Here is a 27,366-nt window from a genome sequence, read left to right as displayed (position 1 = left end):
GGCTGCCCCCTCGTCCTGCACTCAGGAGGTGATAGCGTAGATGGTAGGTGCCCGTGTTGGTGCAGCCTGAGCCTGTGCGAGAATTTCAGGCAGAACACCTACCACCTTATTTCTGAGCTTGAAAAACTGCCTGCTTACGGTGAAAGGTTATTCACAAATGGTTACTGTGTCTCCTTTAAAGCCGCAGCGCTTTCCTTGTGCCATTTAAAATCCAGGTTGTGGCTGGCCGTCTGCAGTTCGAGAAGCAGGATTTCTTACACCGTGTTGAACTCTTTCTTTGTTGCTCCAGGGGTGGGCTGCTATTGAGTGGATAATTGAAAATTCTGAGCACGCTGTGAGCTAACGGGGTCTGCACCTGCACCTTGTGATGAACAGTGGTAACTATGGTATTCTTTAACCCGGTAGAGAACCTAGCATCTTGCTAACCGTGTGCATGGTGTGCAGTGGGGGGTGTTTACAGGTGCAGCTGCATGTGTCTCCAGCCCGGCGCTCCTTAGTGTCTTCTGTAATGGAAGCAGTCATTAGTTCATCCTCTTCCTAAATTATCTTGTTTCATGGCAGGATTTATTTCCCAGGAAGACTTGATCATTTGTTATCTGGTCTCAGATAGAGGCAGTTCAGATTTTCCCAAGCCATTCTCAGGACCTGCTTGCCTAAACATTTCCTGTCATTAGCGCATTATCAGAAGGAGGCTTTCACTAGTAGTTCCAGACGGTGTCAAAGGCCGATCAAACGGGAGAATTTTTTCATTTTGGGCAGGGTCTGAATATTTGTACATGTTCTTATAAAAAATGCTATGTGCCTTTGTGTCAGCGCTGCGGGCTCGGGGGGAATCCTGCTCCTCGCCTGCTGCCAGCCAGCACCCAGCCACGTGACTGCCGCTGGCTTTTTTCTTTTAGTGGCAGAAGCCATTTCTAGCATCTTCTTGAGCTTCACAAACATTCCTTGATTTCCTAGGCCACCAGTGACTGGACCGTCAGGAAGGGATTTGACACTTAATTGGTCGGCAGTCATCTTCATACTTCGTAGGAAAGTCAGGGTTTCCTGCTTCCCTCTGTTTAGGGAATCCTTATACTCCTGCCTTGAAACCCCTCACCCTATTGACTTTCCATACTGTGCTGCTCTGGGCCCCGCTTCCCACGGTTGGTCTGTCTGTGTGTCTGCAGCATGTGTGTGTCAGCAAAAGGGGATTGTGTGGTTCAGCCTCCTTTAAAAGCTTCCTACTGGAGCCTAAGTTTGCCAGAGCCCTTCACCTTGAACCCAAAGTTGTGATCTGCCACTGGGTCTCTCTTCTTCCATGGACGCACCACTAAGGTGGCCACGCATAGAGAGCCTGCCCGCCTGGTGAGGATAGTGTGTGTGGGCAGTGTGGTGTGTGTGATGTGTCACTCTGAGTTGTGGACTCTGTCACATTCTGTTTCCTCATAAACTAGAGCTAAATTGCCTCAATCTTTGATCAGATGCCTCACCCAAAAAATCAAAGAAGAAAGAAAGAACAAAAGAAAAAAAAGGAAGGAAGAAGGCAAGGAAGAAAAAAGGAAGAACTAAGCGAGCCTTGAATATGGTTCGCCCAGTCTGGGAGAGGTGTGGAAACATCTGGAATCTGCCACTTGCCTGGTCACAGCCTCCACCGGGCTCTTCGGCTGCGACATCTCAAGACAGGAGGCCTGTCTGTTGCAGAATGAGACCCACAGAAGAGAAGACCCCTATAGCAGGAGAAGGGCAAGGGCTGCAAAGCTGTCACCCTGCCGCTGCCCACGGCCCCACCGCCCCTGGGCCAGTGTTGTCAGACTGCTCTTGTGCCTTGTCTGTTCTCCCCTAGGTAGCAGCTCCTGGCAATTTTCTGCTGACTCTTGGGATCTTACTAAACCACTCTTTTCCTGGTGACTCCCCGTATCCCACCCGTGCCCCTTGATCACCTGTCTGCACTGCCAGCCTCTTCACACATATCTGGGCGCTGTCTGTCACTTCAGATGCCGCTGTGGTGCGTCCTTCTCACCATTAGTGCAGATCTGCCCACGCTGGAGTAGGGGCGTCCATCCCCACAGCTGCGTGTGTGGGGACAGTACCGTGAGTTCTCCTGTCTCACGGTTGGAATTGGTCAGGGGAGCCAAGCACTGTGCCCCATGCTGCAGCTGGCTTGTCCTGCGCTCTGGGACCAGAGGCCCCAGGGGCTGAAGGCCTGTGTTACTTGTCATTGTTCAGACCTGTCTGTGGGGATGCTCACACAGAGTGGCTGTGACGAAGTAGTAAAAGTGCTTATGAGCCTAAGCTGTCCTGTTAGCTTTAGGGTACTTCCAGGTGGGAATTTTAACTTTCCTGTTTTCAAAAGTCGAATGTAAAATCTTTCAGTATGCTTCAAATTCTAAAAACTTGAGAGAAGGCCTCCTCCGTAAACAATGAGTAGCACTGTGTTCTTCTGTTTTTTTAGGTCGTGTTTTTTGTTTGATAACAGTACTTCTAATCCAAAAGGAAATGACATTCATTTATATTTGTATCAGAGTGTTTTATGCATAAAGCTTATGGCAACACAGAATTAAAAGATTTACGGTAAAAATAACCCCCCCTCACCCCTTCGGCAAAGCGTTTTTCTGTCCTGCTGAGGGAACGCTCAACTCTTTTGGCAGCTTTTAGCTTTTGCTGCTAGATTTCTAAATAAATAAACATACCCTGTTATTTCTTGATTTGCCAAATTTAGATGCTATCTAGGAATTATTTACCTCTTTGGTAGATTATTATTTTCTCTCTCTTATATCTTCCTTCTCTCTCCCTTTCCCCCAAAATAGCTATATCATTTATGGTTGAAAGCACAGAGTTTCCATAATTTTGAAAATACAAATGCCTAACTGTTATTTATTACTAAGCCATAATTGCATTTTCCTTCTTATGCAGTTTCCCCCCGCCTAGGGGATAATAATTCTTTTCATCTGTTTAATTTTATTTTTTAAAAGTCTCTGGCTGAGTCCTTCCATACTCTTATCCACTGTTAGCAGTACGTCATAACGTCATTTTCCACGGGTCAGTCTTTTTGGGCAGCACACCCATTCCCAGTATCCATGGTGCCATCCATTCTGGAAGCCAGGCCTCGCTCTCTGACCAAACAGCCACGTGGCTGTCATCCCCTTTTCTGGGCATTCCTGGGCATTTCCTTGGCCTTCTCTCCTGGAGCCCTTGTTTCCCTGCTTCCCTGCCTTCCTCTTTCTCTTTACTGTTACAGGATGGGGAAGGACATCTCTTTGTGGTTCCTAAGACTTGGTACATCTGAAAATGTCTTTTCTGTTCTCATACTTTGTTCACAGCAAGTTCACAGCTTGATATACAGTTCTTTAAAAAAATATTTTCACTCAGAATTTTGAAGGCATTCTTCTATTTTTTTCCACTCAGATTATCAACTTCTGTATACGAATTATTTCTCTCTCTGGAAGCTTTTAGGGTCTTTTTATCCTTGATGTTCTGAAATTTCATGAGGTTAAGCCTTATTTGAAGTGATCTTTTATTATTATTATTATTATGTTTATTTTATTTTTGAGAGAGAGAGAGAGAGCACGAGTGAGAGAGGGGCAGAGAGAGAGAGAGAGACACAGGATCTGAAGGAGGCTCCGAATCTGAACTGTCAACACAGAGCCCGATGCAGGGCTCGAACTCACGAACTGTGAGATCATGACCTGAGCCAAAGTCGGACGCTTAACTGACAAAGCCACCCAGGTGCCCCATTTGAAGTGATCTTTTAAAATTCATTGTGCTGCACTGTGCATGTTAAATTCCTGGTTTTGATATTGTAATTATGCATGATGTTATTAGGGGGAAGAGGGTCAAGGGTACATGGGACATTCCTGTATTATCCTTGCAGCTTCCTGTGAATCTATAATAATTTCAAAATTAAAACTAAAAAAAATATATAAATAGTAACATCATGGAAAATGGTAGAGGTGGGTACTCCAAGAATCTGTCCCTCCACTGAAACAACCAATAAGCTGGCAAAAAATAACAGAATCAACTTTTGTAAAACTGTGGATTCTAATAGAATACTTCAACCAGGGGAGCATTTAGTGAATCCTGATTAATCTACCCTGCAGATTTTGGACTTGCCAGCCTCCATAATTACGACCTCTAATTGCTTAAAATAAATCTCTGTGTATATTTACACATTCTATTGGTTCTGGTTCTCTGGAAACCCTAACTAATACATTATTAGAGCTAAATTGGTATTGATTCAAATTATATTTTTCTGAGTTTAAGATGTTAATTATAATCACCAGGGTAACTAATAAGAAAATAACTAAAAAATATCCAGAAAATAAAAGGGGAATGAAAATGGTACACTAGAAAAAAAAAACCCAACACAACAGACGAAGATGGAAATAATTCAGGAACAGAAAGTTTTGGAACTCAATAGAAAACAACTAACAGTGTAAAAAAAAAAACCAAAAAATAACTAACAGTGTAAAAAGTTAGTGCTTCTTTAACAGTAATTACTTTAAAAGTAAATAGATTAAATTCACCAGTTAAAGGACAGAGATTGGCAGAATAGATGAAAAAACATGATCCTACTATATATGCCGTCTACAAGAGACTCACTTCAGATCCAAAGACACAAATGGGTTCAATGTGAAAGATGGAACAAGATATTCCATGTAAATAAGAACCAAGAGAGCTGGAGTGGCCATGCTCATATCAGACACAATCTGCTTTTGGTCAAAAAAATGTTATAAGAGACAAATAAGGACATTATATATCAATGAGAGGGTCAATTCATCAAGAAGATAAACGTTATAGCCATTTACACACCAAGCTACAGAGCCCCCAAATATATGAAGGAAACATTAGCTGAACTAAAAGGAGAAATAGTTCTACAATTATAGCTGGACACTTCAATAACCCACTTTCAATAATGGGCAAGACACCTAGACAGAAGATCAATAAGGAAACGGAGGACTAGAACAACACTATAAACCAACTTGACCTAACATATCCATAGCACACTTCACTCAACAGCAGAGTATACATTTTTCTCAAGAACACATGGATTATTCTCCAGGATAAACCATGTGTTAGGCCAAACACCAAGTCTCAATAAATTTAAGAAGACTGAAATCACAAAATATCTAAATCACAACATATCTTTTGTGATCCCAATGAAATGAAATTAGAAATCAAAAATAGGGGCACCCGGGTGGCTTAGTTGGTTAAGCATCCGACTTAGGCTCAGGTCATGATCTCATGGTTTGTGAGTTTGAGCCCCGCATCAGCCTCTGTGCTGACAGCTCAGCCTGGAGCCTGCTTTGGATTCTGTGTCTTCCTCTCTCTCTGTTCCAATCTCTCTCTCTCTCTCTCTCTCTCTCAAAAATAAATAAACATTAAAAAAAAAAAAGAAATCAACAGTATAAGGTAAATGGAAAATTCAGAAATATGTTGAATTTTTAAAGTATATTCTAACAACTAGCGAATCAAATAATAAATTACAAATGAAATTATAACATTTTGAGATGAATGGAAATGAAAATACAACATATGCTATGAGAGCAGTGATCAAAGGGAAATTCATAACTGCAAACACCTATGTTTGAAAGATCTCAAATCATTAACGTGACTTGAAGGAACTAGAAAATGAAGGACAAACTAAACTCAGAATAGAAAACTAAACTAGAGAATAGAAAAATAGAATCATTGAAATCAAAAGTTGTTTAGCTGAAAAGATCAACAAAGTTGACAAGACTTTAGTTAGACTGACCAAGAATAAAAAGGATTCAGAATAAAAATATCAGAAAAGAAAGTGAGGCATTACTACACATCTTACAGAAATAAAAGGATATAAGAGAATACTGTGAACAGTTGTATACCAACAAATTAGATCATCTATATGTGATGGAGAAACTACTAAAAACACACAAATTCCCAGAACTAATTTAAGGAGAAATAGAATCTCAATAGACCTATGACAAAGACATTGAATCAGTAATTAAAAACCTTCCAACCAAAGCTTCTCAGGGGGCAGCATAGGAAGAAAGCCCTGAAGTTTGGTGTAACTGCAACCTAGGTAGATGGGCTAAAGGTAGGCATCTGGTCTGCTGATACTGCCCAAGAAGAAGCCTGCATTGGCTCCAGACTGATACATCTAACAATGCAGGGATCAAACCCTGCCCAGTGAGCCCACAGCAGACAAAGAGAGTCATTACGGATGACTGATCTGAAGACAAATGCATCCCAGGCATAACAGTAGGACACGTGGCCCACATAGGAGACTTCCCTGAACTGCCTGGTTCTGGTGAACAGGAAGCATTATACTGCAGGGCACTGTGGGAACTCTTCTTCATAAGGCCACTACTTTCAAGATCAGGAGACGTGGCAGACTTTCCTAACCCATAGAAACAAACACAGACAAAATGAGAAGACAGGAATATGTCCCAAATTCAAGAACAGGACAAAATCACAGCACAAGAGCTAAATGAAATGGAGCAAAGCAATATTCCTGATAAAGAATTCAAAGTAATGGTCATAAAGATACCCACTGGACTTGAGAAAAAGAGTAGAGGATCTCAGTGAGACCTTCAACAAAGAGATTGAAAATATGAAGAAAAAAAAAAAGAACCAGCCAGAGATGAAGAACTTATAACTGAAATAACAAATACACTAGAGAGAAATGGTAGATTAGAGGAGGCAGAATGAGTCAGTGATCTGAAGACAGGGTAATGGAAAGCAACCAAACTGAATAGTAAAAAGGAAAAAGGATAGTAAAAAATGAGAATAGGTTAAGGGAACTCAATGACATAACTGTAATAACATTCATAAAAGGATCCCAGAAGGAGGAGAGAGAGGGAGGGGAACAGAAAATTTATTTGAAGAAATAATATCTGAAAACTTCCCTAATCTGGGGAAGGAGACAGACATCCAGATCCAGGAGGTGCAGTGAGTCCCCCAACAAAGTCAACCCAAACCAAGGAGGTCCACACCAAGACACATAATAATTAAAATAGCAAAAAATAGTGATAGAGAATTTTTAAGAGCAGTAAGAAAACAGTTACATACAAAGGAAACCCCAGAAGGCTATCAGCTGATTTTTCAGCAGAAACTTTTCAGGCCAGAATAGTGGCATGATATATTCAAAGTATTGACAAGAAAAACCCTACAACCAAAAATACTATACCCAACAAGGTTATCATTCGGAATAGAATTAGTAATAAAGGGTTTCCCAGACAAAAGTTAAAAGTGTTCACCACTAAAGCAGACTTATAAGAAATGTTAAAGGGAATTCTTTGACTGAAAAAACAGAAGTCATATCAGGAGTAAGAAAATTATGAAAGGAAAAAATTTCACAGGTGAGTGCAAACATATAATAAAAATAGTAGATTAAACACTTATAAAACCAGTATGGAGTTTAAAGCACAAAAGCAGTAAAATCAAGAATATCTACAAAAATCAGTCAAGAGATTCACAAAATAAAAGGATATAAAATATGACATCATGTACATAAAATGGGGGTGGAGGAGTAAAAAGCTAGTGCTTTTAGAACTTAAGCAACAATCAACTTAATAACATACACTACTGTACGTGTAAGATGTTAATAGATGAGCCTAATGGTAAACATAAATCAAAAACCTATAATAGATATACAAAAAAATAGAGAAAGGAATCCAAGGCATAACATTAAAGAAAGTCTTCAAACCACAAGGGAAGAGAGCAAAAGAAGAAAGGAACAGAGAAGAACTACAAAAACAACTGTAAAACAAAATGGCAACAAGCAAAATTTAAGTGTAATGGTCTAACGCTCCAATCAAGACATAGTGTGAGTGAATGGATAAAAAAGCAAGACCCATATATATGCTGCCGATAAAAGACTTACTTCAGACTTAAAGACACCTGCAAATTGAAAGTGAAGGGACAGAAAAACATTTACCATGCAAATGGAAGTGAAAAGAAGGCTGGAGTAGCAATACTTACATTGGATAAAATAGACTTTAAGAGAAAGACTGTAATGACAAAGAAGAACATTACATAATGATAAAGGGAACAATCCAACAAGAGGATATAACAATTGTAAATATACATCCAACATAGGAGCACCTAAATACATAAGGCAACTATTTTTTTTTTTAATTTTTTTTTCAACGTTTATTTATTTTTGGGACAGAGAGAGACAGAGCATGAATGGGGGAGGGGCAGAGAGAGAGGGAGACACAGAATCGGAAACAGGCTCTAGGCTCTGAGCCATCAGCCCAGAGCCTGACGCGGGGCTCCAACTCACGGACCGCGAGATCGTGACCTGGCTGAAGTCGGACGCTTAACCGACTGCGCCACCCAGGCGCCCCCATAAGGCAACTATTAACAGACATAGAGGAAGAAATTGACAGTTATATAGTCATAGTAAGGGACTTTGACACCCCACTTACCTCAATGGATATATTACCTAGAGAGAAGAAAATCAACTAGGAAAGAGTGGCTTTGAATGACACATTAGATAAGATGGAGCTAACAGATGTATTCAGAACATTCCGTCTGAAAACAGCAGAATACACATTCTTTTCAAGTATACATGGAATATTCTCCAGAATAGATGACCTGTTAGGCCACAAAATGAATCTCAATAAATTTAAAAATTCAATAAATTAAAAAATATCATGCATCTTTTCCAGCCATAATGGTATGAAACTAGAAATCAATCACAAAAAAAATTGAAAGAACACAAATACATGAAGAATAAATAACATTCTACTAAACAATGAATGGGTCAACCAAGAAATCAAAGAGAAAATTAAAAAAATACATGGAGACCAATGAAAATGAAAACACAGTGGTCCAAAATCTTAGGGATGCAGCAAAGCTGTTCTAAGAAGGAATTGTATAGCAATACAGGTCTACCTCAAGAAACAAGAAAAAGCTCAAATAAACAACCTAACCTTACAGCTAAAGGAGTGAGAAAAAGAACAAAGCCCAAATTCAGTAGAAGGAAGGAAATAAAGATTAAAGCAGAAATAAATGAAGCAGAGACTAAAAATACAATAGAACAGATCAATGAAACCAGGAGTTGGTTCTTTGGAAAGATAAGTAAAACTGATAAACCTTTAGCCAGACTTATCAAGAAAAAATAAGTAAACTCATGAATGAAGGAAAAAAACAAAGCAAAACAAAACCAAAAATAATCTGCCAACAGAGAAAAGACCAGGGCCAGATGGTTTTACTGGTGAATTCTACCAAACATTAAAGAATTAATGCAAATCCTTTGCAAACCCTTCCAAAAAAGAGGAGAGAATACTTTCTAACTCATTCTGTGAGACCCAATATTACTTTGATACCAAAGTTAGACTACCCAGAGACTAAATCTAGACTAATATCCTTTATAAATACTGATGCAAAAATCTTCAACAAAATACTAGCAAGCTGGATCTAACAGCATATTAAAAGGATACACACCATGACTAACTGGGATGTATCCCAGAAGCAGAAGGGTGGTTCAAATACAAAAATCAATGTTATATACCTCATTAATAGAACTAATAGAAAAAGCCCCACATGATTATCTCAGTTGATGCAGAAAAAGCATTTGAAAAAACACCCTTTCATGATGAAAACACTATTCTAGGAATAGAAATAATAATTCTAGAAATAGTTTAGGTATAGGAATAGAAAAGAACTTCCTCTCCATGATAAAGGGCATTTATGAAAAACCCACAGCCAACATCCTATTCAATGATGAAAGACTGCAATCTCCCCCTAAGATCAAGAACACGACAAAGATGTCCACTGTTGTCACTGATGTTGAACATTGTACTAGAAGTTCTAGCCAGAGCAGTTAGATAAGAAAAAGAAGTATTAGGCATCCAAACTAGAAAGGAAGAAATAAAACTATCCATAGTCATAGATGGCAGATCCTATATGTAGAAAACCTTAAGCCACCAGAAAGCTAATAAAGGGTATTTAGCTAAATTACAGGGTAGAAGATCACATAAAAATCAATTGTGTTTCTTTACAATAGCAATGAGCAACCTCATAAGAAAATTAAGGAAACTATGGAATTTACAGTGGCATCCAAAAGAATAAAATACATGGAAATAAAACAAGGTGAAGGACTGTACATGAAAATTACAAAACATTGCAGAAAGAAATGAAAAAAAAAAACCCATAAATTAATGGAAAGACATCCCTGGTTCGTGGATGGGAAGACTAATAATTGTTAAGATGGTAGTACTACCCAAAACATTCTGAAAAATCAAGACAGTTCTTATATAAAAATTTCTATAGCTTTTTTTTTTCAGAAATGGAAAAGCCCATCCTCAGATTCATATGGAATTGCGAGGGATCCTGCATAGCCAAAACAATATTGAAATAGAACAAATTTGGAGGACTCACACTTCCCAATTTCAAAACTTTTTTTTTGTTTTGTTTATTTTTGAGAGTGTGCACGCACAAGAGAGAGAGAGAGTGAGAGAGCATGAGCAGGGAAGGGGCATAGGGAGACACACAGAATCTGAAGCAGGCTCCAGGCCCTGAGCTGTCAGCACAGAGCCTGACATGGGGCTTGAGCCCATGAACTGCGAGATCATGACCAGAGCTTAAGTCAGACGCTTAACTGACTGAGCTACCCAGGTGCCCCACCAATTTCAAAACTTTTTACAAAGCTACAGTAATGAAAGCAATTTGGGACCAGCATAAAGATAGACAAATAGGTCAGTGGAATTAAATTGAGAGTCTAGAAGTAAACCCATGTCTCTATGGCCAATTGATATTCAACAAGGGTGCCAAAACAATTCAATGAGGAAAGAATAGTCTCTTCAACAAATGGTTCTGGGATAACTGGATATCTACATATAAGAGAATGAAATTGGACCATTACTTCACACCATATCCGAAGACTAACTCAAAATGGATCAAAAACCTACAAATAAGAATAAAAACTATGGTGCCTGGGTGGCTCAGTAGGTTAAACATCCTAGTCTTGATTTTGGCTCAGGTCATGATCTCATGGTTCATGAGATGGAGTCCTGTGTCCAGCTCTGTGCTGACAGCACCAAGCCTGCTTGGGATTCTCTCTCTCTGCCACCACCCCCCCCCCCCAAATAAATAAACGAACTGAAAAAAAAAAAGAACAAAAACTATACAACTCTTAGAAGAAAACATAAGGGTATATATTCATGATCTTGGATTTGGCAATGGATTCTTAGATATGACTACAAAAGCATGAACAACAAAAGAAGAAGTAGATAAATTTGACTTCATCAAAATTAAAGTTTTGTGCATCAAAAGACACTATCAAGAAAGTGGAAAGACAAGCTACATAATGGAAGAAAAAATTGCAAATCACATATCCAAAAAGGATCTGTTATCCAGAATGTATAAAAAACTCTTTACAACTCAACAACAAAAAGACAACTCAATTTAAAAATGGGCAAATAATATGAATAGACATTTCTCCTAAGAAGATATACAAATGGCCAATGAGCACAAGAAAAAATGTTCAACATCATTATTCATTAGGGAAATGCAAATCAAACCCACAGAAACCACTCACAACCACTAGGATGGCTGTAATAAGCTAAATGGAAAATAAGCATTAGCAAAGATGTGGAGAAATTGGAAGCTTTGTTCATAGTGTTGCAAATGTAAAATGGTACAGCCACTCCACCCCTAGTTGTATACCCCAAAGTATTGAAAACAAGTACACAAATATTTATACATGAATGTTCACAGTGGCGCTACTCACAATAGTCAAAAAGTAGAAACTCAAACGTCCTTCAACTGATAAATGGTTACATAAAAGGTGGTCCATACATATGCTGGAATATTATTCAGCTATAAAAAGGAATGAAGTACTGATCCACACTACAATACGGATGAATCTCTAGAACATTATGCTAAATAAAAGAAGTCAAATGCAAAAGGCCACATACTATATGATTCCATTTGTATGCAATATCTATCATGGATAATCCATACAGACTGAAAGTAGATTGGTTGTTGCCAAGGGGAGAGGGGAGGTATAAATGGGGAAGAATCTGCTTTATGCATTTGAGATTTCCTTTTGGGGTGATGAAAATGCTTTGGAACTAGACAGAGGTGGTGGTTGCACAACAGTGTGAATGTACTAAATACCACTGAATTGTATGCTTGAAAATGGCTAACTTATGTGAATTTCATTTCAGTAAAAAAGAGGAAAATATATAGCTGTAAACACATACCTACAAGTACACATGCATACATAAAGCTTTTGTATGTCAGCAAGACATCAAAAACAAAGAAACAAACAATTCATTGTGTTGGGAACTTGGTGGTCCCTTTGGTTCTGGTAATGATTTCTTTGACGATTTCCCCACCATTCTCTCTTCTTTTCTGGAAGTCCTCTTGGTCATATTGGATTGATCTCATGATTTTGTTCTGTTTTCTCTCATCTTTGTTCTACCTTTTGGGAGGTTTCCTGGACTTTATCTTCCAAGAATTTCATGAGTTTTTATTTTGGCAAATTGTAGTTTTAATTTCTCTTTCCTTTTTCTTATGGGATCCTGTTCTTGCTTCATAGATGTAGTGTCCTCCCTCCTCTCTCTGCAGGTAAACACTAAGTGAAGCTTTCTTCTGCATCTGGGTGTCTCCTCTATGCCCCTTTGCATGGGAGGCTTCCTCAGGTGTCTTTCATGCTGACGTACCTGACACAAGCCGAAGTGGGGGTGAGGAGTGAGGCTTGCTGGCTGTTGGGCTCACCACTGCAGGTCATCGAGGGTGTCCTGTGGCCTTTTCCACCGCCCCCCCCCATTCCCTTCTCTCTGAAGTGGTTCAGTTTCTCCCAACAAGACTCCTCAACCTTTATTTTTTGGGGTGGAACCCAGGGGTCTAAGAGTCAGGCTGTTAAATGGTTTTCAGCCTGTCCCTTGCTGTCCCCTGTGTGTCCCCTCTCTCTGGACAACCCTTGGGCTCTGAATGGCTTGTGTTAGACCCCCTCTACTGCATCACAGCCCATGCCTCTGCCTTCCAACTTCTTATGGGCAGTGAGGGTGCTGACTCCATGGGTTCTGAAGTTTTGTTTCAGTTTTATTCCTGATAGTTTAATGGACATTTCAGCAGACAAAGGGCCAAAGGTTTTTTTTCCCCACCATCTTGAAATCAGAGTTTTGCTCGCTTTTATAAAAAGTATTCCCTCAAAAAACACATAAAAGCAATCCATGTTTATAGTTAAAACACACACACACACACACACACACACACACACACACACACACGTCTCTGTTGAAGAGTGAAAGCCTCCCCTTTAGAGGAAGAGTTCCTGGGCTCTGCCAGTTAACTCCTGATTTTTACAAAGGTTTCCAGAAATGTTTTAAGCAAATGCCAAGGATATATGGGTTTGTTTTCCTTTTCTTTTATTAAACACAGATGGAACCATACTGTGTATACTGTTTTGTGCCTTTTTTCTATTTTTAAGCAACATTGTCTTAAAAAGTTCCCTCTTGAAGTTTAGCTGTATAGCGCTGACGTCTTAATTCCTCAAGGATTTGCAGGTTCCTTGCAGATAAACCCTGGATTTGCAAAGGCAGTGGGTGCAGGGCAGAACATCTGTCACTCTGCTGCAAAACTGCACTCTGTCCCATGTATCAGCCTAGACACTGAACCCTTTCTCTAGTGACAGCCTCTTGTTCCACTTGTAGGTAACTCTGTTCCACCTCGTGTAACTGTATAACCTTGTAGAGGTAATGGTGTAAAAACTGTCATGTATAGAGTCCTTTTAAATTTTTTTTTTCTCAACGTTTTTATTTATTTTTGGGACAGAGAGAGACAGAGCATGAACGGGGGAGGGGCAGAGAGAGAGGGAGACACAGAATCGGAAACAGGCTCCAGGCTCTGAGCCATCAGCCCAGAGCCCGACGCGGGGCTCGAACCCACGGACCGCGAGATCGTGACCTGGCTGAAGTCGGATGCTTAACCGACTGCGCCACCCAGGCGCCCCTATAGAGTCCTTTTAAAAGGGAACATGGAAATTTGTGAGTTGGGAAACCACATTTGGAAGCAGGGATGAGTATCAGAAAATGTAGATTATCTTGATTCCTCTACAATGTGCAGGGATGCCCAGTGTAGTTTCAGAGGAAGATGGCATTTTTAGGGCAAGTGCATGTGAACAGTTACCCAGCCACTTCAAATTTTTGGTGGATTGAAGTGTGATAAAAATAAGCATATTCATGTGTTGGTTTTTTTTTTTTATTCTCCTAGGCTTTCTATTATAAATAAAAAAAATTTTAAGATAGTCATTAAGAAAGTGGTAGTGATTATTTTCAAAATTTGTTTAGTATAAAATAGTTTGGTTTTGTAACTTTCGTTTTGGTCTGGGAATGGATTCAGTATTGATCTGTGCAATGCTTTCTATTTGGAATTCACTATAAGCACAAAAACAAATTCTGTATGATAAAATATCATGGAAGCTGGGTGGCAAAGCCAGGTGAAATTAAACCTTGATTTTTAGTTTGAGAACATCTTCTCAACTTTAATTACAGAGTATTGCATCACAATGAATACCTGTGATCACTGCTGTTGCACTGATGTTCAGTAGGTACCCCCAGCACCTGGAGGGGCCTCATTTCCTGAGATGCCCTCTGGCAGAAGTATGAGAAGATAAGCGTGATGGGACCTGAACAGCCACCGTCTTCATCTCACCAGTTTAGAGGTGGGCACATCCCTGGGCGGGGCGGGGGGGTTCCTCAGTGCTGTTCTCTCGGCAGGGTCGCGAGGCCTTGGAGTGGGTGATTGGCCGACTTAACACGGAGCTGGAGGGCCTGGCAGCCCCCGCCTGCGCCAGAGCGTGAAGCACCAGCGGAGCCCAGGACCCGGAGACGCAGGTGCAGCAGCAGGTGGCAGACGTTCACCCCCACCCCCAACTCCCCGCTCCGACCCCAGCAGTGGGGCTGCGAATTCGCTCCACACTTGGTCTGTTGGAGCGAGCATGTGTGTTCAGTGCATGGCTACTCTGGAAAGAGAGTGAATTTGCCAGATCTTGGTCTACGGCTTACCTTTACCTTCTTTCTTTATTTTTTTAAGTAGGCTCCATGCCCCCCCCCCCCCCCCCCCCCGGGCGGGACTTGAACTCCCACGCTGAGATCAAGGGTTGCATGTTCTACTGACTGAGCCAGCCAGGTGCCCCTAGCTTACCTTTACTTTTATCTTTATTATTATTATTTGATGGAAAGTTTTGTTTACTAAACAGGTTAGATTTCTGATATCCCTTCCCCGGAAGCCAAGGTATCAGAGTAAAAGGGAATGGCTTTCTCCCATCATTCAAATAGAAGTTTCTCTGGATTTTTGTCCTGAGTCGGTTGTAATCACAGACCATGGATATTCCAGGTCTGGCTGTGGCTCTCGGATCCAGCGTCAGTGCTCCAGGCGGTGGAACACCGTCCTTTCAACGCATGCTGTGTGTGGGGCCTCCGTGCCTGCCCCCGCTCAAGTTTGGGGCCATTCCACAAATGTGATAGCTGTTCTGCACGCACACTTAATTTACTGACTGATCTTGAAGATCAGTCTGTCTTGAAGACAGACCCTAGATTTAATTTAGGAGATGGGTTTTTAATTATATGTATACAGCGAATAACAAAGCATCCCCATTTCATTTTAGTTTCTGAACAAGAAATAGGGTACTTTTTTCGTTTTAACCAAACCAATCAGTTTAGTTTTTTTTTTAGAAGAGAAATGAGTTATCAGGAGAAACTATTTTGGTAATGTCCTATTACTTGCCTAATGCTTTATTTTATTGCCCAAAGCACAGAAATAAATCCAGAATCCTGCCGCCTTTCCTTAGTTTGCAGTGTTACCTCCCTGTTAGTGTGGCCTTTTGAGTTTGGCAAGAATAAAAGTTGAATACACCAGTTACTGTGTCAACTCTTCACCTAAACTAGAAGGCACTACAGCTAAACAAGAAGCTTCCTGTTGGAAGCTGGGCTTCCCAGAGCTCTGTGAGCGCTCTAGGCGATCCTGTGGTCTGTGTATTGGTACCTGTCTTCTGGTTAGGTAGCTACTTCCATACAAGCTTTCTAGAAGCAGAGCCAGGAGCTCTCTGGAAATAGGTTTCCCTTTTTGTAGGAAAATTGGTGGTACTCAATATTCTTTGAAGACTGTTCCACCTATGTGGCATTAGAACCAACTATTAAAACTGTATCTGATTTGCACCAGTGGCTTTTGGCTTCTAAAGAGTAGATGACTATTTGCCTCCAGCATTTTTGTCCTCACATTAAGGGTTAGGCATGCTTTGATATAGGAGTTAATTGCTGGGTGTCTCTGTTAGGAGCTTCATTTCCCTCACCCCCTGAATAGTCTTCCCTAGCAGATCTCTCCTTATGGTTGAGCCTTAGTGGATGCCCAATATATTCAGAACAGGTGTTCATAGGTTCTGTTACAACTTCAGTATCCAAAGAGGAAGTAGGGTTATTTATTTGGGTGACTTTGGTGGCTGAGGAGATTACCCTTTGTGAGCCAGCTGTTGGATTATAGGTATGTAGGAGTAAATCTGGGCAGCGTGTGACTGCTTCATACCGCTTCAGTTTCCTCCTCATAAAACGCAGACACTGAACCCAGCTCCAGGATCGAACCAGGGAGCAGACGTGAAGCGCCTCAGTGCAGCCTCGTGGCACCTTGGTCCACGGTGCTGGTACCACTGGCGCTGGCCCGCCATTGGGCCAAAGAGTCGCCTGGGGGGGCGCCACTGGGCAAGGCTAGAATTGGGAACACTGGGCTTCGCTGATGGAACACTTTTTGAAGCGAGGGCATATTTTTTTTATCTTCACTCGTAAAGAAGTAACTGTCCATGAGGCAATTGGTAAGACATTAATGAGTACAACTAAGGACTGATTTAGATTTCTGTCCTTCACTGCTCATCATGTTCTAGGCTTCTCTTCACCTATTATAGGACAGTCTGCTTAGGGCAGGGTTGGCAGACTAGTCTATGAGCTAAGCATGGTTTTTGCATTTTTAAAGAGTTGCAAATAAACCCCCCCCACATAGAAGAGTATGCAGCAGAGACCATATGAAGCCCACCAGACCTAAGACTTACTATCTGGCCCTTAAAGCCAACCCCTTTCTTAGAGATTCCACTGCATCTCTTAATCAACATAAATCAAACTAAATTTGTTCCCTTTCACCAAACTTTCTGCTCCCTCATTTCTAAGTAGTGCCGCTTCCATTTGCCAAGTACAAAACCTGAGTTATTTAAGACTTATTTCTCTGGCCCTTTCTGTAGCCATATGCAAACCAAACATTCCTTTAAAAGGTCTCAGATCAATTCTGTGTCTTCTCATTTCCCTGTCCAAGTCTGCTTTAGGTCTTATCATGCGGTGTGGCCAGCTTCCAAGACAGCCCCCAAGGAGGCTGCCTCCTAGTGGCCATGTCTATGGGTGGTCTCTTCCCACACTGAGTAGTGTGTGACCAGTGGGATACCGCAGAATACTCCACGATGCTCTGTGACTTCCCAGGCCAGGTCATAAGAGACACTGTGACTTGTACCTTGCTTGTTCGTGCATCACCTGCTCTGGGGCAAGCCAGCTGCCATGTCATGAGATGCTGGAGGAGCCCAACAGGGAGGTCCATGTGGTTAGGAGCTGTGAGAGGGAGCCATCTTGGAAGCAGATCTTCTAGCCCCAGGGAAGCCTTGAGCTAACTACAGGCCTAGCTGATGTCTTGACTGCAACCTCTGAGATGCCCGGCCAGAATCACCCAGCTAAAGCTGCTCCGGATTTTCTGACCACGGAAACTTGTGAGATAATAAATGTTTTCTGTTTCAAGCTACAGTGTCTTGGGGTTAATCTGTTATGTAGCAACAGGAAGCTAATCTTCACTTTATATTAAATTTGTACAATCACTTTCTAACTCGTCCCCCTTTCCTTCAGTTTCACTTCTTGTCAGATTATTCCAAAATAATCTCATCATAATTTTCCTTCACTTAAAGAGCTACAGAGGTGTCTCATTCCTTTTTGGAAAAAGTCCAACCCAAGGCCTAGGCATTGGCCCAGATGACTCTGATGCAGGTGGGCAGCAGGATGCACTGTGGGCAATATTAGATCCTCTCTCCCCCCTGAACCCACTTTAAAATCAGCTTCCAGGACTCCTGGGTGTTTGTCAGTTGGTTAAAGCGTCTGACTTTAGCTCAGGTCACGATCTCACAATCTGTGAGTTTGAGCCCCGCGTTGGGCTCTGTGCTGACATCTCAGAGCCTGGAGCCTGCTTCAGATTCTGTGTCTCCCTCTCTCTCTGCCCCCTCCCCCACTCACCCTTTGTGTCTCTCAAAAATAAACATAAAAAAATTTTAGGATAAAATCAGCTTCCATGAATGTGTCCTTGACTAATACCAGCTTACAGCTTACTATATATTCCTAGACATTTATGCTGCCTTGGATCACTTCTTTAAACTGTTCACATATTTGACCAGTTTACAGTTCCTCAGGAGCCAAGATCAGATGTTCTGCTTTGCACACACAGTTCCGGCATTCATAAGTGCTTTGGTGATGTGAGGACTGAAGTTAGAATCCTAGCAGCTAATTAGAAATGCTGGAAATGTAGCAGGGCTATAAGCACAGCTTAGGAGTTAGACCTCAGGCTGGATGCTGGGCTAGTGGTTTGACCTCAGGCATATGACAACCTTGTTATTCCTGTTTCTCATCTGTGAGAGAAGGTATTTATGGTACCTACTTCACAGTTGAGTATTCAGGGAGATAATGTGGCTGAGGGTGTTTAGCACAGTATCTGATATAGGGTATGTGCTGAATAACTGGTAGCTACTGAAAACCAGCAAAATGTTTTTTAAATTATGTGTTAATAGTAACATAGCACAGAATATCTAATATCATAATGCTTATCTTCATTGCTTTCCTTATTCTCTTTTATTGACCAAATTGTTTTAATACGAGAAATTTGAAATACAGTTGACCCTTGAACAATGCAGGAGTTAGAGTCACTAATGCCCCCCAGTCAAAAATCCCCATATAACTTTTGACTCCCCCCAAACTTAACTACTAATCGTCTACTATTGATCAAGTCAATTAACACATACTAAACATATATATATATATTCTATACTGTATTCTCACAATATAGTAAGCTAAAGAAAATATTAAAATCAAGAGAAAATACACTTACAGTACTTTACTGTATTTATGAAGAAGAAAAAAAAAATCCACATTAAGAGGCCCCACACAGTTCAAACCCATATTGTTCAAGGGGCAACTATAGTTTAATATTTTTAAAATTTCAGTCCAGTTGGCACATACACTTTTATCAAAATGTTATGATTACTAGTAAGAATTAACTCCCATAATGTAAAAGAGGCAAGTGGTAGAAAAGTTAATGAGTGCAAACTCAGTACTGATAAATATACCCCTTGCATTTAAGTAGTAGCTTCAATTATAGGTCTCTAGGGTCTCTATACATCTGTACATCCACCTGTTAGTGGGAAAAAGCTGGGTCAGGGAGGCAGGGCTGTGCATGGTGGCTCCACCCAGGAGCTCTAGAAGAGAGCCCAGAGAGGAATGTGTAGTGAGTGCCATGTAGGAGTCAGGTAGAAAACCCAGATTGGCAAGTAGGGTTTCTGGAGCTCCAAGTCAACCATGTCAATGGTGTGAGCTACCGCCTCAAGCTTCTCTATTCTAATTAGTTACTTTAGGGCTGCAGTGATTTGACGACTTTGAGGAAAGACAAAGGGACTGTACGTGGCAGTTGTCTGTTAAAGAGCACAGATTAGAACTGCATCGATTGTTTTGAAGACATGTTGATGGTTCCACCTTTGTATTTCTTTTTCTCATTTCCATACTGAACCCACTAATTCGTTAGTTAATCCACTCCGCAAATATTTATTCAGCATCTGTTACATGCCAGGCATTTTTCCAGAAACTGGGGATATGGCAGTGAAGAAATCTGACAGAGATCCTTGTCTTCATGGAACAGTTTAGTAGGGTGTTAGGTGCTAAGTGCAATGGAGAAAAAATGCAGAAGAGAGGAGGGAGAAGTAGGAACTGTAGCAGGGAGACAGGAAAATTAAGAGGCTATTTAAGGCAGCCACTTGGGAGAGTAGGCACAGTCTGTAGAGCCACACAAGACAGAACCAAGGGGTAAACAATGGGACTAAATTACATGGCTGAACTTCCCAACTATTAGAGCTGTTCAAAGATAGAACTTTACAGAAATAAGTGTCTCCCTGATCCTGAACATGTTTAAACAGAGCCAAGAGCTTGCCATTGGCTGGAGTGAGTGAGGATCGAATGCCTTCTTGGATCACTTTGAGCTCTGAAAGTCACTAGTAGGGTTCAAATTTGGTGCAGAAGAGAGCCAGGCAGGGATGGGGTCTACAGCACTGAGGGCCAAAGAGACAAGGTTCTTGGCTGGGGATCCCATTACTACACTGGGAAGTATATATACTGGGGGACTCCCTGTAGTTGTGGTAACTGGCTCTTTGACCAAGCTGGATAACAAGAGTTGTCTGTTTGTTTACTGCCTCTTAAAGCAATGAAGATAGTCTGTTATATGTAGTTAGTTGCCCATATAGCTGCCTGGTTCTCTTTACATCTCTGACAGGAAAACACACCACATTGTGGGAACAAAGACTTGCCAGGTCTGACAAGGTCTTCCTGTTGCATAGGGTTGGGAGATGAACCTTCAGTAACCAGATGTTGTTAGATGTAAAACAGTTTGTGTGTGTGTGTGTGTTTTAAATATATATCAACTTGTCTTTCCGAAATTTTTCTTCTACATTTTGGGAGATCTACTGAGGAATTTTTTTAGATTGAGTTACAACTGATACACACAAGGACTCAGATTCTTTATAGTAATTGGTAAAGTTGATTTTTTTTTGTCTTTGCCTCCCCAAGTTTCAAATAAATGCAGCATACTTTGTGCTTTTTCTTGCATTTGTGTATTATACATCATCAGGTTTGTCATAAACACAGAAATATTTCTTGGAAAGTATCATCATTTCAGCCTTCACTTTAGTGAAAGGGCTGGCTTGGATGCACAAAGGCTTTTCTCAATTTCTTGTTACGGTTGGCTCAGGCCCTCCGCTGTTTACTGGTTGGTACCTATGTGGTACTGGTTGTTTGATCCAGTGTGTTGAATGCCTCTCCTGGATAAAACTGACCTTAGAGATCACCTCATCCAACACCCTTGCTTTAAATTGTAAGAAAATAAAATCCAGAAATGTTAAGGAACTTTCGCCGTGTCAGATGGCTGTTCTGCTGTCAGGCCGGAGCACAGTGAAGTTAGAGCCATTTCAAATACTTGAAACCAGGTACCGCTGAAAGAACCTGCTTTGCTGACTACAGACTAGTTTTTTTCCATTATCGGGACGAAAGCTCATCCTGAAAAATCCTTTTCCCTAGCAAATCCCATTTTGGAACAGAGTAAGGTCCTGTTCTTACTGAGAAGGAAATGTGTCTACCATTGGCTACACCTGGATGAATATTTTAGGCTGTCCTGGGAGTCACATGGAGGCAGGATGCCTGCTGTGTTATGCCCACAGTGCCAGTCCAAATTTATATTCTGTGAATCTGACTTCTGAAATGACCTTGATACTGTGCTAGGAAGACTCGAGGCTTTTTCTCTCATCATGTTCCCTTTCCTTGGTGGGTAAGCTGGAATCTTCTTAGGCTTCTTTCTCTCTTTGGGATGTCTAAGATAAAAATTTCTTCCTTTTAAAAGTAGAAGTTATTCTGGGTTTTGTTTACACCGTTGGCTCTACACAGCAGTGGCTACGTTGTTCAGATATACCTGTGCAGAGCCTTGCTGTTCCTTCCATTTCTCCCACATGCTTCCCTACAGCTTTTACACCATGTTTGCTTAGGAACTTGATATTGTTTGGCTCTACAGAAATTCTCAATTCATCTTTGGCATTTCCACTAGTCTGAATACTGCTGCTCCTGGGAGGAACTGGGATGTGATGTCCTCTGCTGTGTCACCCTAGGGGAAGGGACTGACAGACAATTCCTGCAGCCACAAGGGAACGCCAAAGCAAAGAATATATGGGAGGGCAAACTTGAAGTGAGCAAGCTTGCTCAAGGTGGTCCCTCCTTGCCAGCCACACCCAAGGTGAGGGAGTTCCCCGCCTTATTTCAGTCCACAGACAATGAGATTCCTTAGTGCAGCTTGTGAGAATGCTCCCAGTGCAGGACCCATGGGGCCAGGGCCTCTGGGCAGCAAAAGAAATCTGAGCACGGAGTTGTGTCGAACATGGCATAAGTTTAAACATCCAGAGGATCTTTAAAAGGAACTTGTGATGCCCCACTTTTCAAGAGCCATGTCTTGTCAGTTCTGAAGCTCTTTTATTTACATTGCTTCAATAATGCTGAAGTGGCTTGGGTTTTGCTGCCAGCATCAAAATCCAACAGTAGAAAGAGAATTGCAGATTTTTTTTTGCCACAGGTAACATCTATTCTACATACGTAAATTATACATTGGGGTGCCTGGGTGGCTCAACTAAGCGCCTGACTCTTGATTTCTGCTCAGGTCATGATCTAACAGTTGTGAGATTGAGCCCTGAGTTGGGCTCTGGGATGACAGCACAGAGCCTGCCTGGGATTCTCTCTCTCCCTCTCTCTGTGCCCCTCCCCCATGTGCACACACGTGTGTGCTCTCAAAATAAACTTAAAAAAAATTAAATACATAAATTATACATCATAGACATTTTAGTGGAATGAGCCAGAATAATAGTGCAAATCCAGTCTGCCATGCCATGCATCTGAACATTTAATTAGTGTAGGCAGAGTTTTATATTAAGTAGGTTCTTAGCTCCTAAACTTTTTGGGTGGACAAAAGGAAGTTTCTAGACATGGGCCTTTGGCTAACATGGGGGAAGAAGGAGCATACCCTATATGAACATTATAATGAATCTGTGTGTGTGTGTGTGTACCTGCACATTCTGCAGAGGGACAAGAACTGGAGTCTTTAAACACATCATATGTGCAATCAAGCCCTTTCCTAAAAGTATTTCTCATTACAAAATGCTAGACTATGATGCTTTACAACTATCTTCCTTCACTGGAGCTGAGAAGAGAAAAGACAGATATAGTTATTAAGGGTTACACAAAGCTTTCCTCTTTGTGGTATCCAAGTTTCCTGTATCTCTGGGGTCCAGGAGGTACAACACTAGGAATCTGACTTGGACTGAGAAAGTTTGTGAACACTGGAGAGAGAGCTGGACCCACACAAGTGTTTTGTTACACATACCTCACAGAGAAGCTTCAGTGGAAGATCCTAAAATATGCCTGACAAATAAAAGGATAGTGTGTGTAAATGAGTATCAAACTCAGTATCAGGTAATATTTGAGATATGTAAATATCTTAAATGATGCTCTCTCTTTAGTTAATAAAAATATAACTTCCCTAAGTTCATTGTGGGTTTAATCTTCCTAATTTTCTCCTCAAGCAATTTACATACTACAACAGGAAATTTTCTTATCACAGGACATTTTAGGAATGTATCCCTTGGGGAATTCTATTTGGAAAAAATAACAGAAGAGCTTTATCTTTCTATACATAATTTGTCTCCATGTATGTGACTTCTATGACAAAACGTTATACACTATTTACAGAATTTTAATTTCTTGTACTGTTGAGGGTTAAAAAGAAGTCACAGCTTCTTGGTTCCACAGCAGAGTTATGGCAGTGGCTCAATTTTTAAAAAATTTTTCTAGTGTGGTCCTTGTCAGATTGTATGTCTCAAACCGATCATAACTTGTGGATGATACAGGTGTCTTCCCTTTCTAACCTAGGTGACTTCTGACAGCTAGTTACCGAAAGACATCACCATTTTACAACAGGAACTCAACACAGAAGTTATGACGGAAAGCCATTTTATTTTTCCCTAAACTTATTTAAAATAAAAGACTTGAATGGAAAATGTTTAGTACCGATATGTCACCCTGAATGCCAGCAATACCTTGACTTTTATACACACAGGAAGCCAGGTCAAAGTCCAGTCAGTGTACAGTTTTGCATGAACAAAATTTTCTGCCATTTTGCTTTAGCAAATAGCAACATAATTTAAAACGCTCATGTCTCCTCTGTGGCACCTAAAATCCAGTCCTATATTTATTAATACAGTTAGAAAAATAAAAGCCTTAAAAAATTCATGGTATGAGTTCACGGTGCTAATCACACAGTCTCCTCAAAAGTAAGATCATTTTTAAAACTCCTACATAACAACCTTCTGGTTTAATTTGAAAGGCTTAAGACTTGAAATCTAGTAAGACTGTTAAGTCAATGTACATATCAATTATTTGACTTAATTTTTACTTGCCCTGGGAGAGTTAATTCCCATTGTCCACTGAATGAATGCCTTTCAAATATTAATAAATATATTACACTATTTACAAGCATTCTTAACCACTCTGACATGGGTAGAAAGTTAGGCCGTGGGGAAGGAACCACCTCCCAGCAGGGCAAGCTCGTGAGGTCTGGGACAAAAGGACGGTGCTGGAGGATGCACCAAGGGCTGCTTCAGTGTGCGTGCGAGCTCTCAGACACACCAGGCTCCTTTTGAGACCAGCTAGCCAATAATTTGTTGTTGCTGGATAAGGTATAAATGCCCAGTGGCCGGAAACCAGGAAAAAAAAGGAACACTGTGACGGTATGTTATTTTAGTAGTTAAGAAGAGGGAGGCAGTCCTAATGTCAGACTAGGCTAAGGATGGTGCAACCATGCTCCACAAGCTGTTGGTGAATCACCCTCGGCAGATTACCTAATTTAGTCGAGGTGATGGGTACATGTCATGGGTAAGGAAAGGGTAAATGTAAGAAATTGTTTTGGCAACAAAAAGTGATGTTAATTCAACGTCTGCAAGTTTAACTGTGCCACATGCCCTCTTCTTACACTACTTTCTGCAAACTGTCTCAAGTAGACATACCATCCATTTGACAAACCTCGTTAATGCTGCTGAAGGATTTACATTCTAATGCTCTGGTAAGAGTGATCATGCCTAAATCAGCCCATACAGTATCATAAACCTGAAGAGGTGAAGCCAAAGATTGAGAGAGGCTAGATATCTGCCTTGTGAATGTGAACGAAATTCTCATTTGGGGGGCTTAGTTTCTTATGTTTTAGTAACAGCAGTAAACTAGTCATTATTTTAAAAAGCACACTATCTTGGGTCATGTCTATATATGTATACACATACCGTTCCTTTTCCTGGTAGTCATTTAGAGGTCCAAGCCTGGGGCCCTCAAAGGGCATGGCTTCCACCAAACCTTCTGGGGTACAGAGTCCAAATAGTCCCTTGGAAAATGTTATAAATTAGATTTGCCCAATATAATGTTTAAATCTCTTACACAAGAGTCTTTAAAATAATTTAAACACTTGCAAACTCAATAAGGGTTCTCTGGTGGCCCACTTTCACATGCAAACACAGACGAACTGTTAACATGCATTATTTTAGTCAATTGGTAAAGTTTATTTCGTTAAGTATAAGTAATTTTAAGCCATTTACTAAATTGTAAATTTCAATCCATTAAAAACTACTACCAGAGCAGTTCTGAGGTATTACTGTTAATCTAATATAGAAATGTTACTCTACTCTGCTGTGGTATGAAATGTGACTGCCATGCCTCTTATGTAATGGTGCTGTTGCAGTGCTGACTACAGGCGTGTCCTATAGCTTTCAGGAAATTATTGCGTATGTGCATTCACTGATTTTCCAAACATCAATGGCAATTTGGTCATTTCTAAGCATACTAAAATAATAAAGTACAGCTCCTGGAATGGGACAAACAAGCGGAGAAATTTCAGGTATATAATGCCATCCTCCAACCTACTTCATCAAAAACCCACCCTACTCACTCCAGTCATTTACAAGGAAAACTTGTGCAAAAAGCATCCAAAAAGCCTATCGGTGGGTTAATTTTCTTGTAATTTTAAAAGAACTAGACAATGTTTTTTCCCTTAAAATTCATTTATAAAAATAAATTAATTTCAGTTTGAGACCTTGGATACCAAATTGTGGCTTAATTTAGTCGTGATGGCTAAGACTATAAAGTTATGAAAAATGTAGCTGAAAACGGAAGAGCTCCAGCTCAGTCCCCGTGGCGCGGCAATAGCTGGCACCCTGTGCGGTCACAACCCTCCCCATAGTTACCCAAAACACACTCAACTTCTTGACAGACTTTTGGCGTTCCTTTCTCCTGAAACTCCCACAAAACTTTAATTCTTAGACCTCTGTTGCAAAACTACAAGTAACCATAATACATTCAAGAAAGGGAATGAAAACCTGTCACCCACTCAGGAGACACTGATCCATTGCACTGGGGCAAACACAGCAGCTTGGAGGAAAACGGTCACCCACTTGGGTGTACTGCTTATCCAGATGTTTTGCACTAGAATGCAGGCGTGAAGTCCCTCGGAGTCTTTATCTCAGAGCAACAATAATTTAAAGTCAGTTTGACAGTATGAACAAACCCTTCCAGGTTTTGTGCCATGAGATGATGAGCAGCCTGGCCCCGACTCCAGGTACCTGGTGTGTGGCGGGGCCTGGTCACTATGTACATTAGATAGGAACACTGTCAGGTGGAAATGCCAATATGACTTACTGCTTAGGACTGTGCTAACATCGATGCCTTTGTGAGGCTGATTTCCCACGTGAGAAGCTTTTTGCCTTAGTCAGGAAATTATCTGAGGGAACAGTAAGGAACTGAACTAAGGAAAAAGTTTCTGGCCTCCAAATCCACACACACACACACACACACACACACACACACACACACACACACAAGCAAGTTTCAAACTATTGTTATCTCTCAGTGCAAAGGAGCAATCGGCTGACCTGTCACATACCATCAATCGATATGAACACAGCATTCAGTCTGTGGAACAACGTGATGCAGCAAAAACCTGATCTAATGCGAATTCAAGCCTATTAACTAAGACCGCGGCAAGGAGACAGTGCAGCTCAGTGTTTCTCCCGCGCTAGTGCCGACTCTGAACACAAAGCAACCGAAAGGCACAGGCTCAGATTTCATTGATAGTCCTCTCTGAAGGGCAGTATTCCGAGGGGCCCGGTGAGGACATATAGAAAGACTGTGTTTTCCTTTTTAATCGTGCTCTTTTGTTGGCCAACACCAGGCTGCGCCGGCTCGAACTGATGATTTCCGAAATGAACTTTTTGCAGTCTACGCACACCTCCATAGTACTCCAGTCCTCCATCAACTCTTTGGGAAACTGTAGTTCTTCATCTGATTTGTCCACAGACTTAGATTTTGAGGAGAACCTGGAACAAAACAAAATGTTCTGAATCCAGTATCATTACTCACAGTTCTCTTGCAATACTGAGCAACTAGGTGCAAAAAGGTAAATTTGCTGCCAAAACATTTTACCGAATGGGTGAGTCACCTCATGTCCTTCCAAAGGAAGAATTTCTAATTGGGGATAAAATTCAAAATA

At 41.0% G+C, this 27,366-nt stretch overlaps 2 protein-coding genes across 16 annotated transcripts in view; one reads left to right on the top strand and one right to left on the bottom strand.

Moving 5' to 3' along the window:
• Positions 1-25,450, top strand: part of PRELID3A (PRELI domain containing 3A) — a 40,181-nt gene extending 14,731 nt beyond the window's left edge. For 2 of the 11 annotated variants that reach the window (XM_045457941.1, XM_045457930.1), the window contains 2 exons: positions 290-377; positions 1,461-1,492. In XM_045457941.1, the coding sequence (XP_045313897.1) occupies positions 290-343 (54 nt within the window). In that variant the 3' untranslated portion in view covers positions 344-377; positions 1,461-1,492. Of the gene's footprint in view, positions 1-289; positions 4,149-14,690; positions 17,743-23,708 lie in introns of those variants that run through there. The other 9 variants (XM_045457933.1, XM_045457928.1, XM_045457940.1 and 6 more) reach the window with 7 other exon arrangements.
• The window catches only part of SPIRE1 (spire type actin nucleation factor 1), a 209,780-nt gene continuing 206,186 nt past the window's right edge, over positions 23,773-27,366 (bottom strand). For all 5 annotated transcript variants that reach the window (XM_045457912.1, XM_045457913.1, XM_045457914.1 and 2 more), the window contains one exon: positions 23,773-27,193. In XM_045457912.1, the coding sequence (XP_045313868.1) occupies positions 26,935-27,193 (259 nt within the window). In that variant the 3' untranslated portion in view covers positions 23,773-26,934. The remainder of the gene's footprint in view (positions 27,194-27,366) is intronic.

The sequence above is a fragment of the Leopardus geoffroyi genome, chromosome D3 (assembly GCF_018350155.1).
Source record: "Leopardus geoffroyi isolate Oge1 chromosome D3, O.geoffroyi_Oge1_pat1.0, whole genome shotgun sequence".
Lineage (NCBI taxonomy): Eukaryota > Metazoa > Chordata > Mammalia > Carnivora > Felidae > Leopardus > Leopardus geoffroyi.
Note: the sequence above shows the minus strand (reverse complement) of the source record. Positions and strands in the feature narration are given on the sequence as shown.